The sequence below is a fragment of the Macaca fascicularis genome, chromosome 16, assembly GCF_037993035.2.
Source record: "Macaca fascicularis isolate 582-1 chromosome 16, T2T-MFA8v1.1".
In the NCBI taxonomy this organism is placed as follows: domain Eukaryota; kingdom Metazoa; phylum Chordata; class Mammalia; order Primates; family Cercopithecidae; genus Macaca; species Macaca fascicularis.
This window is the reverse complement of record NC_088390.1, coordinates 71,994,178-72,010,279: the sequence shown is the minus strand read 5'-3', so window position 1 is coordinate 72,010,279 and position 16,102 is coordinate 71,994,178. Positions and strand designations below refer to the sequence as shown.

At 53.5% G+C, this 16,102-nt stretch overlaps 1 protein-coding gene across 25 annotated transcripts in view; it reads left to right on the top strand.

Moving 5' to 3' along the window:
- Positions 1-2,267: 2,267 nt before the first annotated feature.
- Positions 2,268-16,102, top strand: part of AXIN2 (axin 2) — a 33,455-nt gene continuing 19,620 nt past the window's right edge. For 4 of the 25 annotated variants that reach the window (XM_074020197.1, XM_074020192.1, XM_074020188.1 and 1 more), the window contains exons 1-4: positions 2,268-2,466; positions 5,226-6,162; positions 14,577-14,717; positions 15,434-15,487. In XM_074020197.1, coding sequence (XP_073876298.1) covers positions 5,348-6,162; positions 14,577-14,717; positions 15,434-15,487 — 1,010 coding nt within the window. In that variant the 5' untranslated portion in view covers positions 2,268-2,466; positions 5,226-5,347. Of the gene's footprint in view, positions 2,467-2,738; positions 3,123-3,631; positions 4,449-5,225; positions 6,163-14,576; positions 14,718-15,433; positions 15,488-16,102 lie in introns of those variants that run through there. The other 21 variants (XM_074020198.1, XM_045374566.2, XM_074020190.1 and 18 more) reach the window with 9 other exon arrangements.

The following is a 16,102-nucleotide window of genomic DNA, read 5'->3' as shown; positions in this document are numbered from 1 at the left end:
GCCAGCTCAGAGCTGGTGGCTAAGAGGGGCCATGGACCACTGACCCCCCCAGAATACCAGCAGGCTGGGGCTTTTAGAGCCCACTGGTTTCCTCACACCAGCAGTTGTCCTAAGGCAAAGATGAGTCATCGGGCCACACTCTTTCCCTGGCCTTCCTGGCTGGCTTGACAGCCACATTTCAGAGCCGGTACTGCTGCCTTTATGGCAACCTGGCTGCCTGGGGTCGAGAGCCTGGAGGGGCAGACCATGGGCACTGAGAGGCAGGTTTTGGGGAGGAGCTGCCACCTGTCATGGCACCCATGAGCCAGAGTCCAGCAGCATGGCTCTAAGAGCTTTCTGGTCCTTTGTCACAGCCCTTTCGGGTGAGGGCAGGTGGCACACAGTCCTGCCGCCTGCCCCTTTCCAGCAGATAATGGGTGGTGGATCCTCCTCCTCTTTTTCTTTCTTTCCTTTTGTTTTTTTGTTTTTTTTTTGAGATGGAATCTCACTCTGTTGCCCAGGCTGACTGCAACCTTAACCTCCTGGGTTTAAAGGATTCTCCTGCGTCAGCCTCCCAAGTAGCTGCGACTACAGGCGCCCATTACCACGCCCGGCTAATTTTTGTATTTTTAGTAGGGACAGGGTTTCACTGTGTTGGCCAGGCTAGTCTGGAATGCCTGACCTCAGGTGATCCGCCCACCTTGGCCTCCCAAAGTGCTGGGATTACAGACATGAGCCACCATGCCCAGCCTCTTCCTTCTCTTTTTCTATGGATACCTAGATAGAGCCACAATTCTTGCATGTTTTAAAGTTCTGAAGGCCTAATGACAGGCCATCTCGCATTTAAAAGGGCTTGTCATCCATTAAGTTGGAGAGTAAGAGCCTTGCACAGCTCTGAGGCCGGGACTCTGCCTTTCACTTCTTGGATCTCTTTGGTTCACACCTTTATGGGTTTTTGGGTTTTTTTTTTGTTTGTTTTTGTTTTTGTTTTTGTTTTAATAGGGAGTCTTGCTTTGTCACCCAGCCTGCCGTGCAGTGGCGCCATCTTGGCTCACTGCAACCCCCCACCTCCTAGGTTCAAGTGATTATCCTGCCTCAGCCTCCCAAGTAGCTGGGATTACAGGCACGCGCCACCACTCGGCTGATCTTTGTATTTTTAGTAGAGACGGGGTTTCACCATGTTGGCCGGGCTGGTCTCGAACTCCTGACCTCAGGTGATCCTCCAGCCTGGGCCTCCCAAAATGTTGGGATTACAGGCGTGAGCCACCATGCCCGGCCCTTTATGTTTTTTAAAAGGAAGAAAAGTTAATTATTCGCTCATAAGGGATCATTCTATAGCAGCAGATGAATAAATACATAATGCTCTGGGTTTGTGACATACTTTCTCATTTTAAGGGAGAAGGTTGTGTGTGCCTTATAAACGTTTTGGGGAAATGTGGGAGAAATTCAAAGGTGACAATGGGGTGAGGAGTTTTCGATACATTAAAACGGCATGCCTTGTCGTTTGGAGTGGGAAAAAAGATATTCCATATCGGTTTAATATGTAACATATGGCAGAAGAGGGGACTTCGGAAGAGTAACGGGTATGCAGTTGTTTGGCAGAGATGGCCAATGTGTGCCGCTATTAGGGTCTTATGGCCAGCAGGTTAGGAAGCTGGACTTAGGTCTTCAGGGCACTGAGGTATGCCTCCTAACTGGTGTTAGCACTCAGGCCTATACTGGCAGATTCACACCCCACCTTCACACATGTACAAACGCAATTCATCCACCAACTGCAGTCCTATATTTACCCGAACTCAGATAGATGCACGTGCACAATCGCGCACAGGCATGCACACGCCTCCAGCGGCTGGCCCCGAGTCCGCCCTATGACAGCGGGCCAGCCAACCCCAGGGCCAGAACTCCCTTTATAAAGTCCTCCAAGCCCAAATTCCCAGGGAAACTTGAATAGAAGTAGAAAAGTGTTTGATGATAGAAAAAAAAAATCTGTTTGCTTGCAGTTCTTGCGATGGCCATAATGCTACAAGAAACTGTTGCATTCCAGAGCGGGGGAGAGCGAGGGCAGGCAGGGGGTGGAGGCGGGAGCAAAGAGGCCGGAGAACTTGAAAGAAGAAATCAGAACTCGGGCTGAGAACGCCCTCCGGGCCGCGGGGGGCTGGCAGGGGGCGGAGGAGAAGCAGGGGAAGGGTTAACGCGGGAGCGGAGCGTGCGGCGGGGGCGGACCGGGGCGGGGCGGGGCGGGAGCGGGGCGCTGTCCCTTTAAGGCGGGCGGCGCGGGCCGGCCGAGCGCGGCTGTGATTGGCGCGGCGGGATCACTGGCTCCGCGAGCCTGGCCCGGGGGAGTCGGCTGGAGCCGGCTGCGCTTTGATAAGGTCCTGGCAACTCAGTAACAGCCCGAGAGCCGGGAAATAAAAATAACCCCTCAGAGAGATGGATTTCGGGGCCGCCCGGCGGCCGAGGCGCCCGCCGAAGGCCCTGCTGTAAAAGGTGGGGGTGGAGGCTCGGCCCCAGCTGAGCCGCTTCAAAGAAAGCCCCCCTCGGACAGGGGGCGAGGTCGCGCCGAGCCGCGGCGTGGGCGCTGGGGGCGGGAGGGGGCCCGGCCAGGCGGAGGCCGGCCTTAGAGGGGGTCGCGGGCGGGGCGGCCCTGAGTAGCAGTGGCGGGGCTGTGGGGGGCGGCCCGGGGCGCGGCCGGCGCGTACCTCCCTTTCAGGACCGTGCGCTCGGCTCGCGCCTTTGAAGTGCACAGTTAAATCCACAGCGCAGTTTTTGTTGGAAGCGCCCGGAGGACATTTGGTGCGCCGAGTGACTGCTGGAAACAGGACCTGCGTTGAAAGCCGGGCCGGGCGGGGGCCGCAGGGGCCGGGGACGGCCGCGGCGGGGGCGGAGGCCCGCTCGGATCTTTTGCATAAAAGGGGCGGCGGGGCGCGCCGCTCCCCCTCCTCGGCCGGTGGCTCTCTCTCTGATCCCGGGATTGTTGTTTCCCGCACCCCCTCCCCCGCCGCGCGACTCCCCATGTTCCCCGACGCCGCAGCCGGCCCGGGGGGGCCTGGGGCTGCCGCCGCGAGCCGAGCCGGGGGCCGGGGCCGGGCCCCTGCCAGGGGCGCCTGCGAGGTCTCGCCGCGGATCGCGCGCGGGGATCAATGGTGAGTGCCGAGGCCGAGGCAGCCGGGCGGCCCGCGCGCTTTGATGTGCGGGGCGGCCCTTTGAAGTTGGCAGGCCGGCTATTTTGGGGCGCGCTAGGGGCAGGCGCTGAGGGGAGCGGCGGACCCCAGCGCCCAGCCTTCCCGGGGGACTTGACCGGGCAGCCCCGCGCGCCCTGCGCCGGAGCCCCCTCCCCAGCGCGGGGACCGGGTTGGCGGGGGGCCGGGAGAGGAGACTTCTCCGAGTGGCTGCAGTGGCGGGGGCGGAGAGCGGGCAGATACCCCCCGGGGGTCGCGTCGCTGTCGCGGTTATGGATGTGAGTCGGGGTGTGAGTGCGCGCGGGAGTGCCTTTGAGAGGTGGGATGAAAGGGTAGCGGCGCCCCCCGCTTGCCCTCCCCCCGCCCCCCGCCTCTTCTCCGCCCCATCCTCTCCTCCTACTTCTCTCCCCCTCCCCTTCTCCCCTCCCTGCTGCGGGTCCGCGCTAAGGGGCCCACAGAGCTGGCGGAGGCTCAGTCTGCGCGCAGGACCGGCCCAAGTCCGGGGCGCCCGCGTCCCTCGCGTCCCTTCTCCCCGCCCGGGCCCCGCGCCCGTGGCCGCCCAGGCCCCTTTTGCGGAGAGGCAGGGACTCCGCGCGTCGCCATTTCTGTACTAGGCTGCTGCTTTCTGTGCTTTTTCTGCGGGCGCCTCTGCGAGCGGCGGCGCTGGGGACCGACCCCCCGCCCAGGCACGGGACGCTGCTGGCGCGTCCCGGGGCTCCGGCCTCGAGGTGTGCCCGCCGGGGCTCTGGAGGCGTTCGGTTGCATTTGGACCGGGGGACCGGGCCGGAGGGGCTCGGAGGACATGAGAGCCCGGCCTCGGCGGCCTTCGTCTTCCAGGTAACGGGGCCGCCCCACCTCCCTGCCGCCCGGGTAGCGCGGTGCTAACGGCAGCCCCACTACTCCGTGGGCCACGCCGCCCAGCCCCGCGGCTCGAAGCTTCGGTCGGGGTCAGCGTGCACCCATCCCAGACCCGGGGTCCCTGGCTCCTTGCCCGGGGTTGCACCCCGTCCCCCGGTCCGCCCCTACCCTTCCTAGTTTGATCCTTTCCGTGCTAGGAAAAGCAGCTTGTTTATTGGTTAGATAAGACTTTTTTCTTTTGGAAAAAAGACAGGCTTGAAATCAGTAGAGTTTGGGATTCTTGACACAGGCAGTAGTGGCGTGAGATGGCTGGTGATCCAGTTTTGTAGGTTTCGCGGCTCGCGGAGGTGGGTTGGGGGCACGGGGGCGACGGTTCCGAGTCCGAGGCTTCTCAGCTCTCTCTCAAAGTTTGAAGATCAAAGTTTCCACTGAGTGAGTTGGTTTCTGGTTTGGGGGAGGTCAGGGAAGACAGAGGTGTTGACTGAGCTGGATTCTTGGCGGGGGTAGGGGGCGCGCAGCGAACACTCACATCTGAGTTGGGGAGGGGGCGTTTGCGTGCTGAATCTGGGAGTCCGGGAGCCCAATCCGCCTATGCTGGGCGGGCTTCTCTCGGACGAGGATCTTCTGAATTTTTAAGGAGTGGGAAGAGGGAGCGCAGAGGGAGGGGGCGGGTGGGGAGAATGGGAACCAGATGCCGGGGAAGGGCACGTTTGGAGCTCGAGTTATCTGTGCAGAGCCGAGTGGGGAAAATTTACCGAAATTGGTTTCACCTGCACACAGCCTAGCGGCTGGGAGTGCGCCTTTTTGGAGTTGATGGTATCGGGGGAGGGGAAAGTAGGGGAAGCGAGGCGCGGGCTGAGCTGCCCTGCGTGCGCCCTGGCCGAGTGGGTTTTTGGAAGGTTGTGTCTTACACCTCCGGTGTCCCACTGCCGCCCCCAGCACTTGCCCTCCTCTCACCTTCCCCGCCTCTCCCAACAGCTCCCTCCCACCCCCAACCCCGAAAAGTGTGCAGGGAGCTCAGATTTCGCCTTTGAAAAGCAGCGCCTGATACTTTAGATGAGCACCTCGCAGATAGCTGGGTTGCTTGATTTGAATTTGAGGAGTTGAAAAGCCTGTTTACTTTCTTGCTTTGATGTTGGGTAGATCTGGTTTTGATTAGATCAATACCCTTTTCTCTCTCCCCACCTCCCCCCTTCCTTTTCTTTCCAGAGAGGAGGCTCAGATGAGCCCCTGCTGACTTGAGAGAGACAGAGAGACCACGCCGATTGCTGAGAGGAACTGGAAGAGGAAGAAAAAAAATTCCCAAACTCTGTGGGAAGAGCTCCCTCACCATGAGTAGCGCTATGTTGGTGACTCGCCTCCCGGACCCCAGCAGCAGCTTCCGTGAGGATGCCCCGCGGCCCCCAGTGCCAGGGGAAGAAGGGGAGACCCCACCGTGTCAGCTAGGGGTGGGCAAGGGCCAGGTCACCAAACCTGTGCCTGTCTCTTCCAACACCAGGCGGAACGAAGACGGGTTGGGGGAGCCGGAGGGGCGGGCATCTCCGGATTCCCCTCTGACCCGGTGGACCAAGTCCTTACACTCCTTGTTGGGCGATCAAGACGGTGCTTACCTGTTCCGGACTTTCCTGGAGAGGGAGAAATGCGTGGATACCTTAGACTTCTGGTTTGCCTGCAATGGCTTCAGGCAGATGAACCTGAAGGATGCCAAAACTTTACGAGTAGCCAAAGCGATCTACAAAAGGTACATTGAGAACAACAGCATTGTCTCCAAGCAGCTGAAGCCTGCCACCAAGACCTACATAAGAGATGGCATCAAGAAGCAGCAGATTGATTCCATCATGTTTGACCAGGCGCAGACCGAGATCCAGTCGGTGATGGAGGAAAATGCCTACCAGATGTTTTTGACTTCTGATATATACCTCGAATATGTGAGGAGTGGGGGAGAAAACACAGCTTACATGAGTAATGGGGGACTCGGGAGCCTAAAGGTCGTGTGTGGCTATCTCCCCACCTTGAATGAAGAAGAGGAGTGGACTTGTGCCGACTTCAAGTGCAAACTTTCGCCAACTGTGGTTGGCTTGTCCAGCAAAACTCTGAGGGCGACGGCGAGTGTGAGGTCCACGGAAACTGTTGACAGTGGATACAGGTGAGACTTGGACGAGGGTGGGTGGGCTGATGCTGTGGACTTTGCAGATGTTTTAGGTATGGTGGGTGGATGGATGGGTGTGCTGCAGAGACTGACAGGTCTGTTGAGAGTTAGGACTGCTGGCCATGAACTCTTTTTGATCTTGCTTTTTGTTGTTTAAAGAGGGGGAAAGTGATGAACATACGGCTAAATACCTGCAGTCTTCCAGTGCTGACATCAAACAGTGGCAAGGAGTGTTCACTAATGTGGGTTACTTATTATCCCGGGCCAGTGTCTCAGAAGCGGCTGAGAGAGAGAGAGAGAGAGGACAGCAGCTTTTGATGCCTCTGAGTCACCAGATCCACTAAGCGCTGGTTTTGGAAGGGGTCACTTCACCACTAATCAGTAGGGGGTGGAATTAATGTGGCTAGGGAGGCAGCTGGGTTGTGGTGGAGGCACAGGAAATAATGTGTGCACCCATTGAGGGGTAAGTGGGATTTTTTTTTTTTTTTGAACTTTTCTGTTAAGATAAGAGCCAGCAATTGGCTTAACTGAGTTTGTGGTTCTCTTTGTAGAACTAGATATTTACCCAGCAAGAAAGGCCTCTAACTAGGGAAGGTCCTGTGACTTTCCCGAATGAAGGACCCTTAGCTTTAGAGCCTGCTGGCATATTAATCCAGGTTTTAAATGCTCATGAGTCCGAGGGTCAGACTTCAGTTGATTATTTTGTTAGTGCTGATGGAGAAGAGATCTTGGCCCGGGAGTTCTGGGGCCCTGGAGTACTTTCTCTTTGAGGCTTCAAAGACAAATAGTTCTTTGCAGAATGGCCAAGTCTTAAGATTCTTGACCTTTGGAGGCAACTTCAGACCTCTTGTTAGAATGAGTTTTTCTGTTTTCTCCCCTCCTCCCGACTTCCAGATATCCGAAAAGAGAATGAGCCTCTCTATTCTGGGGTGTGGTTCATGACAGGCAGGGAATGGGGCTGCACTTGACTGCTCTCTGAATGGTGTGTCTTGCTGCCTGTGTGGATTTCTCTGTGTGTTAGGGGCCCAGGATGCGATCTGATAGCTGCCTCTGGATTTCCCTTTCTCTGTAGGGTGTGGTCTCTAGTGCTCAGCAGCAGGAAGAGAGGTGGGCACCAGATGGTTGATCCTGAGCCTCTCTGGGGGCCAGGTCTGAGCCTAGCGGGCCATGATTTTAGGGGTGGCGGAGAGAGTTGACTGTTGGCGAGGAGGGGAAGGGCTTGTTCTCCAACCACCAGGGGGCGCGCTTGTGGCTTGGGAACCAGTTTTACTCAGACATCTGGTCTACACCTAAGTGGAACCAGGTTGACTTTTGCAAGGAAGCACAGGTTCCAGGGAGGTGTTTCAGCGTCTTTATGCTTATGGAGTCAGGTTGTCTGGGAGGAAGACCCTGGGTCTGGCCTCTGCAGTGGGTCAGTCGCTGGGCACCTGCTATGCCTGCCGGCACCATTATGAAAACATTTGGGTAAGCCTCTGGCGCTGGCCTCCTTGCCCTCTAGTCTGGCAGCCAGAGCTGAGACTACGTAAGGGCCGTGGTAAAGGCTCCTTCTCCAGGGGCCTCCTGACTGGGGCTTCTGTGTCTCCCACTGTCGGGACCGGAGTGTCACCTTTGTAAATAGCAGTAGGTGGTTTTGGATGTTCTCCCCAGGCAGGGCTCTGCTGTGAACCCTCCCCTTTGTGGGTGGGCAATTGAGACCCAGCCTGGGCTTGCCTCATCTGGGATATTACCAGGATTCGACTCCTGAAGCTTTTGAGATCCAGAAGGCAGGGGCAGAAGCTCCTGTTTTCCAGGGCTGCCTTCTTGGCTGTGAACTGTGGACATCATTGGTAAAGAGGTGACAGCTTGTCATTGACCTGAGAGTTTCCATACTAGATTCATGTGTGCTTCCTCCCACTGTTGGGTTCAGATGAAGCATCTTCATGGACTCTCTGAAGCTCATGTGTCTTAACTGGGCATATTTAAAGAGAACTTAAGACATAGCCAGATGATCTAACATCATTTTAACGTGCAAGACATTCGAGTGTGTGCACAGTATATCAAAAGGTCTGCTGAGTTATTCCAAGGCTTGCGTTCCAGCCCGGTCCACCACTTACTACCTGGGTGTTGAAGCCTTTCTGAACCACATGTAATAGGTGGGCACCATTCCTTCTGTCTGTGTCATAGGATTGTTATTAGGACCAAAATAATAAACATGAAAGCCTTTTGTAGAGACAAACGTTTTGAACAGCCGCAAAGTGTTATAATTAGTATAATTAGTAATGATAATGTCAAAAGGGCAACCAGGTTGGGATGTCACTTTTATTTTATTTTTTTTATTTTATTTTTTATTTTTTTGAGACGGAGTCTCATGCTGTTGCCCAGGCTGGAGTGCAGTGGCGCGATCTCGGCTCACTGCAAGCTCCGCCTCCCGGGTTCCCGCCATTCTCCTGCCTCAGCCTCCTGAGTAGCTGGGACTACAGGCGCCCGCCACCGCGCTCGGCTAATTTTTTGTATTTTTAGTAGAGACGGGGTTTCACTGTGGTCTCGATCTCCTGACCTTGTGATCCGCCCGCCTCGGCCTCCCAAAGTGCTGGGATTACAGGCTTGAGCCACCGCGCCCGGCCTGGGATGTCACTTTTAAAGGGTGACTCTTGGCTTAGCCCATTTTCCATTGTAAGGTTTTAGAATGGCCCCCTGTCCCCCATGCCTCAACTTTCTTGTTGAACTGAAGTCTGGTTTTCCAGCTAGTTCTTGGAATGTAGAGATCCCCATGTAAGATTTAAGTGCCCCCCTTCCCTCCCTCACACACTCACTCATTCTGCAGAGTACCTGGCATCTGGGATGGGCTTAATAAGTTAGTAAAATGAATGAAACAGAAATGTCAGTCCTGCTCAGGAGGGTCTTGCTTCATCAGCTGCTGAGGAGCGGTCTTGGCAGCTGGATGCCCAAAGCACTGGCCAGGCTTGCAAGCCCTGTGTTTACCTTGGGCACTCAAAGGAGCCTCATTTTTAACGACTTGTTTGTGTCCTTACTGATTTGGTGTCAGGTTTAATATAAATAGTTGGGGCGGAAGAGCAGGAATTATCCTCAGAGGGCAGGACTCTGGTCTGAGTGGTTGAGGGGGTTGCCTGGGCTTTTGACGATGGCTATAAATAACCTAGAGCAAAAGCAACTTGTTGGTAGCAGCACGTGTAAAACCCCGGCACACAGACACACGCACAGTGTTGAGGTGTGTGCGAAGGGGGGTTGTGGAATTAGGCACTGGGCCCAGCATTTATTTTAGGGAGGAGAATACGGTGCTGGGTGCACAGAGCCCTCCCTGTGTCCTCGCCTTTCTGCACGGGCCCTTGTGTGTCCTGCCCAAGGTGGAGCTCATCTGCCTCCCGTTGGGCCCTCTGCTCTGGCCTCCGTTAAAAGAAGTCGGGCCCAGCAGATGGCCCTCTGCTGGCTCCGAGTGCTGCTTCCAGTTCTCTGAAAGGACTCGCTGATGAGGCCCGTTTTTGTGCGGAGCCATTGGAATCAAGCTTGGCTTCAATTATCAAAGAAAATGATGCCATAGGAAAGATATGCTGGAAGCAGTAGTCCGCAATTAGAGGATGGAAGCTCTGGTGAGGGCAGTCTGCTAAGATCCACTTGTAAAAGTTTGCCTGTTTTCAAAAGGCTCCGTTGCCCAGTGCTGTTGGAGTCCTGGCCCCTTGCCGAGTGTCCCTTGATCTTGCCTTAGAAAACGCTTGTTGAAGAGGGTATTGCCTTTTGGGCAGTGACCTTGTGAGTACATTTGCAGAGGGCTCTTGGAAAGCCCTGAACGCACAGACTTAGAAGCATATACTTTTGAAGTTGCATTGTTTTGAGAAGGGAACGTGAGGAGGAGGAAGAGGAAGAGGAGGAGGAGGAGGACCCCTTATGGTCAGTTCTATCGGGTCAGTTCTGTGTTCCCTATGTGGAGGCTCCCGTCTGGTATATGGGGCAGGGCAGGGCCACAGCATCTCATTAAGAGGAGATAAGAACAGGATAGGGGAAAACAGAAAGCAGCCGGCACCTCCTTTCCCTGAAGGTTCCAGGGGTTTCTGCCACCTGCAGGCTGAAAACCCTTTGCTTACTTGAGGATGCAGACCAGTCTGGATGTGAGGCTGTTGCAAAATCTGCACCATAGGCCTCTACTCTGTGTAGGAATTTAAAATCCTCGCAGCAACTGGAAGCACAACAGTCCTGAAGAAATAAAGCATCTGGGTACAATTACCGTAGCCTGGTTAAGTTTCTTCCCCCACCTTTTTTTTTTTTTTTTAAAGTAATCACAAGAAAACAGCCCCACTCCGTTTTCTTAAAATTATGTGGCACTTTTGACAAAGGTCTGAGTTCTGAAAAACTGAGTCTCTGCCTCTCCCCACAACCCTGCCTCCTTTCTCTGCCCCGTCTTGTTATGATTGTAGGAAAATCCAAGTACTTTATTGCAGTCAACTGAGTTAAGAGCAGTATATTCCATTTTTAATTACTGGTCACACAGTAGTCCTCTATTTTGGAAGTGAAGGGAGACAAGTTTATTTTGGGATCCATGTGTTAAACGAGTGCAAAGCTGTGTGAGCACACATAGGGTTTGAGTTAGGTGTCTTTTTTGCTGGGAGGAAGGAATTTTCTATTGAGTCATTTTCTCCCCACAGAGGCTGAAGTATAGCTCTTATACTGGAGACATGGTTGATGTGTTAATACCACCAAGATAGCAGGACTGAAGGCATGGAAGAAAGAGTGTTTGAATGCTATTTAAGGCTGTTTTGGCTTTTTCGGTGCTGCACCATGCCTGTTAAACTAAAAAACTTTTCCAGCAACCCATCTGATGGTCGTAGGTCCTTTAAGGAGAGTCAACAAGGTTTTGAGTCCCTGCCACGTGCCACTCGCTACTTTCAGCATCGGAGATTCGTGTGAGGACAGGGCTGTCCCTCATGGAGCTTACAGTCTGGTTTCACAGGACAGGTGTTCAACGTGGAAACACCAGTGTCCAATCATTATAAATCATGATAAAGATGATGAAGGAAATTAGGGTATTTGAGAAAATAGGAGCTCTCTGGTTTTGTTTTTGTGTGTGTTTTTTGTTTTTGTCTGTTTTTTTTTTTTTGAGATGGAGTTTCACTCTTGTTGCCTAGGCTGGAGTGCAATGGGGTGATCTCTGCTCACCACAACCTCCGCCTCCCAGGTTCAAGCAATTCTCCTGCCTCAGCCTCCCGAGTAGCTGGGATTACAGGCATGTGCCACCACACCCGGCTAATTTTGTATTTTTAATAGAGACGGGGTTTCTCCATGTTGGTCAGGCTGGTCTCGAACTCCTGACCTCAGGTGATCCACCCATCTTGGCCTCCCAAAGTGCTGGGATTACAGGCATGGGCCACCACGCCCGGCTGGAGCTCTCTGTTTTTGTTGGCGCTTGGGTTTTTTTTTTGGAATTTTCCTGTGATTTTCCCCAAATTACTGTGCCTTTGTTGGTTCATTTGGAAACCTAAGAACTTGACGCAGAGGGCCAAGATCCAACTGCCTGCTCTTCAGGTGGGTGCCCACGTCTGGAGAGGTTGTGACTCAGCCCAGCAGTGAGCACTGCAGCCAAGTAGGCAGCCGTGCCCAGCCTCTGACTTCTGATCCCTACTGAGAATTTACAGAATGGCCTCATCACTGGATTCCTAACCAGAGGAAAAGGCTCCAAGGAAGTCATCTTGTGCATCCTGCTTTGAGGCCTCACTTACACACCCAGATGGCCGGGCACTTTGGCCTGTTTTAAAGACTTGGGTGATTTCACAGCCTGTCCCCACCTACTTTATGGATTTTCTCTGACCATTTAGAAGTATTTTTTTCTTTCTAACTTTTGAAGCCCATTTCCCCTTGTTCTTCCTTTAGTGGGGATGCTGAACAGAGAGCCCTCCTTCTCAACTATGAGGCCTTTTTCACTGAATCAGCCTTCTCTTCTCCAGAAGAATGAACTGTTCTTTTCACCCTCACCACTCCTCTCTACCCTTGGTGTTGGGGAATTCCGGATTGAGGACACCTGGACCTGGAGGAAGGCCTGGAAGATCTTACCATTCTCATTTAATCTTCACCAAAAAGTCCTAGGATGTCGTGAGACTTCCTGCCCTCTACAGATATGAGAACAGGGTCAGAGTGTCCACGTGACAGTCACAAGTCACTTGGTCAAAAGTGTTGAGGGGTTCATGTGCAGCGCTGCTGATCTGCACCTTCTGGTCAGTTCTTTGCCTACAGCATATTTCTAAGATCTGACTTGATGCAGTTGGACAGGATCAAGGGTACAGCTGTGGTCCAACTCCTCTGGCCAAGTCTGACAAGGCCTTTGGCCCATGTCGTGCTCAGTTTCCTCCTTGGGTGTTTGTGATGATTACGGGGGTCCCTTCTGGCTTAAAAAGTTTATGGCCCTGTAACTTTTTGTGTTTGTTTGGTGACTCCACCTAGCGCAAACTCCTTAAAGGCAGGGACTGCCTCTCCCACCTTTTCCGTCCCACCATCCCCTGCTGAGACAGACCCTCACACCAAATTGTGGCGGTGGCTTCCCCCAGGGCTCCCTGCCTGCACCCACCCCTCCTTTCAGTCCAGCCTGGTAAAAGACCTTGGATCCTATGTGCTTTCTCCCTGCCAGTCCCCTGGCACCCCTGCTGTCCCCGGCCCCTCCCCATCCTGTTAAGACAGGACTCTTGACTTCGCAACTGAAGACCTACTTCCATGTCTTTGCCAGGCCTGCTTAGCCTGGCTAATTAGACCCCTCTCTCTCCCTAGTCTAGGGAGAGATTTTCACTGCCTTTCCCTTTACCTAGTCCTGGGTGTCATCTCCTCAATTCCTGCTCATCTATGAGTCCCATCTATCCCAGGGAGTCCCATTAGTCCCACCTGTCCCAGGGAGCCATCCCCAGCCGTCCCTCCCAGAAACGTTCTATCCATCATCTGGGTTACCTATACTAAGCCACTCCTTTCCTGCCCTTTATTCTATGAGAACCTGGAAACATGTTGAGTCTAGTCTTTGAATTGGGAGGCAGTCTGATTGAAAGCCAGGTGACTCAATCCATGCCCACCGGTTCCAGCTGTGTGATCTGGGCAGGCTGCTGGAATTCTGGACTCCAAGGGCCTCATCTATAGAATGGGCACAGTCCAGTGCTCCTTCTCCCCTCCTCGTGGGCCTGTAATAACACTGAGCGTACCTCCCTCATGACACCCCCACAGTATGCTGACATGCCCCCACCAGGCCCTGAGTGCCAGGAGACCAGAGTTCAGCACGTAGCAAGTGAGTAGGTGCTTGGTGAACATGTGCAGACAGCTGACTGTCACCTTTCTGGGTCCTTTTCATTTGCCAACCCCATGGCCATCTTTACAGACCAGCTGCTGTGGACTCATAGAATATTTTCTCTTTTCTGAGCCTTTCTTTTCTCCCTCACTTGATTTCTTTGTTGCTGGCATAGACTTGGTGGGACCAGTGGAGGATGCCAGGGTCTTTGTGAACAGGCCTCCTGCGACTTCAGGCCTTAACGTGGTCCCTTACTGCAGCCTGCCGACCTATCTGCCCCTCCCCCCTACTTAAGCCCCTCACTGGTGACACAAGAGGAATGCAGCCCAGCAGGAGACATGCACACTGGTTGTTCTGGAAGGAGATCAAGAGGGTGAAATGAGGAGCCAGAGGCCATTGAAACAAAAGGGCTGGAGACACCAGAGGAGGGGCCTGGGCCTTCCTTTGAAACAGCTGTGTTGCTCATTTCACTCCTGCTGCACTAGCCAGCCCTGGGGAGAGGAAGCCGGGGATGGGGGAAGGGACATGGCAACGGCTCATGGCAGAGCTCGCAGGTGGGATTGGAGTCCTGAACGTTGTCTTGAACTTTGCTGTCCCATCTGTCCAGCTCACCGTGGGCCCAGGGTCGAAGTGAGAAGACCACACTGGCCTCTAGCTGTTTGCATCTCTGGACTGGGCTAACAGACCCCAGACAAGGAGTTTGGATACTTAAGATGTCTTGGGGCCCTGAAATTGTATTCTTTGGTGCAGGATTGGATAGGGAGGTGGAGCGGAGAAAGATATTCCATCTCCACTGACTTGTTCCCCTGTTCCATTCCATGGCCTCCTCTCCTAAAGCAGAGTCCAGTTCCTTCCTCTCTCTAAGTGCATTTAGAACTTCACAGGATCCCCTGGGCTGCCTCTGGAATACCCTCTGCCCTGGCAGACCCACCACTGGGGGCAGAGGAACCAGCTTGCTTTCTCCCCAGGGTGATGAGCTGGTGGCTCAGGAGGCCTCCCTTTTGTGGCCTCTGCTTTCTGCCTAGGTGAGCAGCTAGACCCGGGCAGCAGGTTGGCGTTGAGCAGATTGTGGGATGGTGCGCTGGATTGTCCTGGGGTCACTTGATTACCTGGGTTTCTGGTGAGGGTCAGTGACTGAACCACTGTTGTACTTTGCCCTTAGGTCCTTCAAGAGGAGCGATCCTGTTAATCCTTATCATGTAGGTTCCGGCTATGTCTTTGCACCAGCCACCAGTGCCAATGACAGTGAGATATCCAGCGATGCGCTGACGGATGATTCCATGTCCATGACGGACAGCAGTGTGTGAGTATCCTGGCCACCCTTCCGTGGGCTTGCTTGGGAATGGAAACCACCTGGGCACTTAGCCAGAATCGTCTGTCATCCTCACCTGGCTTTGCAGACCCCACCTGTGCGTACATCGGTTTGGTGGGAGGGGAGTATGACAAGGGTATGGTGCTGGTTAAGGAGGATGGGCCATCTGGGTAGGGTAAAGCTTAGAGCTTTGAAAGTTGGGGGGATATTGTAACAGAAGAAAACTAAAGGACAGTAGAAGATTAGGATGAATGAATATTTATAGATTCCTTGAGTTTAAAAAACCTTCTTCTGGTTGTCATCTGGTTGTCCCTGTGGGAACAGTTGCTTGGCTGGTCCAGAAACCCAGGTATCCTGTCTACAGAACCAACAGCTGGGAGACAAGGTGGCATTAGAAGGGTCTGTGTTAGGTATTCATTGTTTTTGGAGGAAAAGGCATTGCAAGTGGGGGTGAGAAAGCCAGAAATCTCTAAAGAGCCACAGCGTGTAACATTCCGCACTGTTATGTTTTTAAATGGACATCGTTTATTCAGTAAGTGTGTGTGGAGTGTTAGATACTGAGGACCCTAAGTAGGGACTGTCTCCAAAGTCGTGTCTGATCTTGGACCTTTGGCAGACAGCCTTTGATTTTTGAAAGTCACCCAAGATATTGGCGTGGTCTGATGAGGTCAGAAGGCCCTTAGTCAAGGTAACGTTTTGAATTTTAGGTCATCTGAAGTCAAGTCATGGCAATCTCTGTGGATGGACAGCAGTGATCCTCAGTGAGTCTCACGAGGAGGGATGTGTAGCTGTGGCCTGGGTATCCCCGTCTCCTGCCATCCTTTGAGGTTTTGGTTCAGGACACCCAGAGTGGAGCCTGGGGATGGGGGGGATGGCTGAAATTTCCCAAAGGTTTCGCACCCAACACCCGGTTGAGACTCATTGTTCCAGAAATGGTCTTTGAAAGCTTTTCAATGTTTTGGAGTCAGAATTTCGCCTGCTAAGGGAACAATTTTGAAAGGCAAACCCATTGAACCGTGTAAGTTCTGGCACACTTATTTAGAGTTTGTTCCTTTTAGCTTCCTAAAACTGGACCATCTATTCTTCCAGTTTGTTTGAAACTATCTGGTTTTCATTGGCCAATGTCCTGTTGCCTGGCCTGCGGGTGGCATGGGACCAATTGGAGGGAAAGTTGATGAGGTGAGTTTGGGAACCTACTATTTATTTTGCTGGTGTCTTTTATTGTGTTACCTCAAATTCCCTTGTTAGTAAAGGGAGAGAGATTCTTAAGGTGCAAGGTTCAATTTTAATAAAAATAGCATTTTGGCATTAATACACATCTTCCATCCAATATGGAAACAGGAAAGTACACACCTTTCATCCAGTATGGAGATATG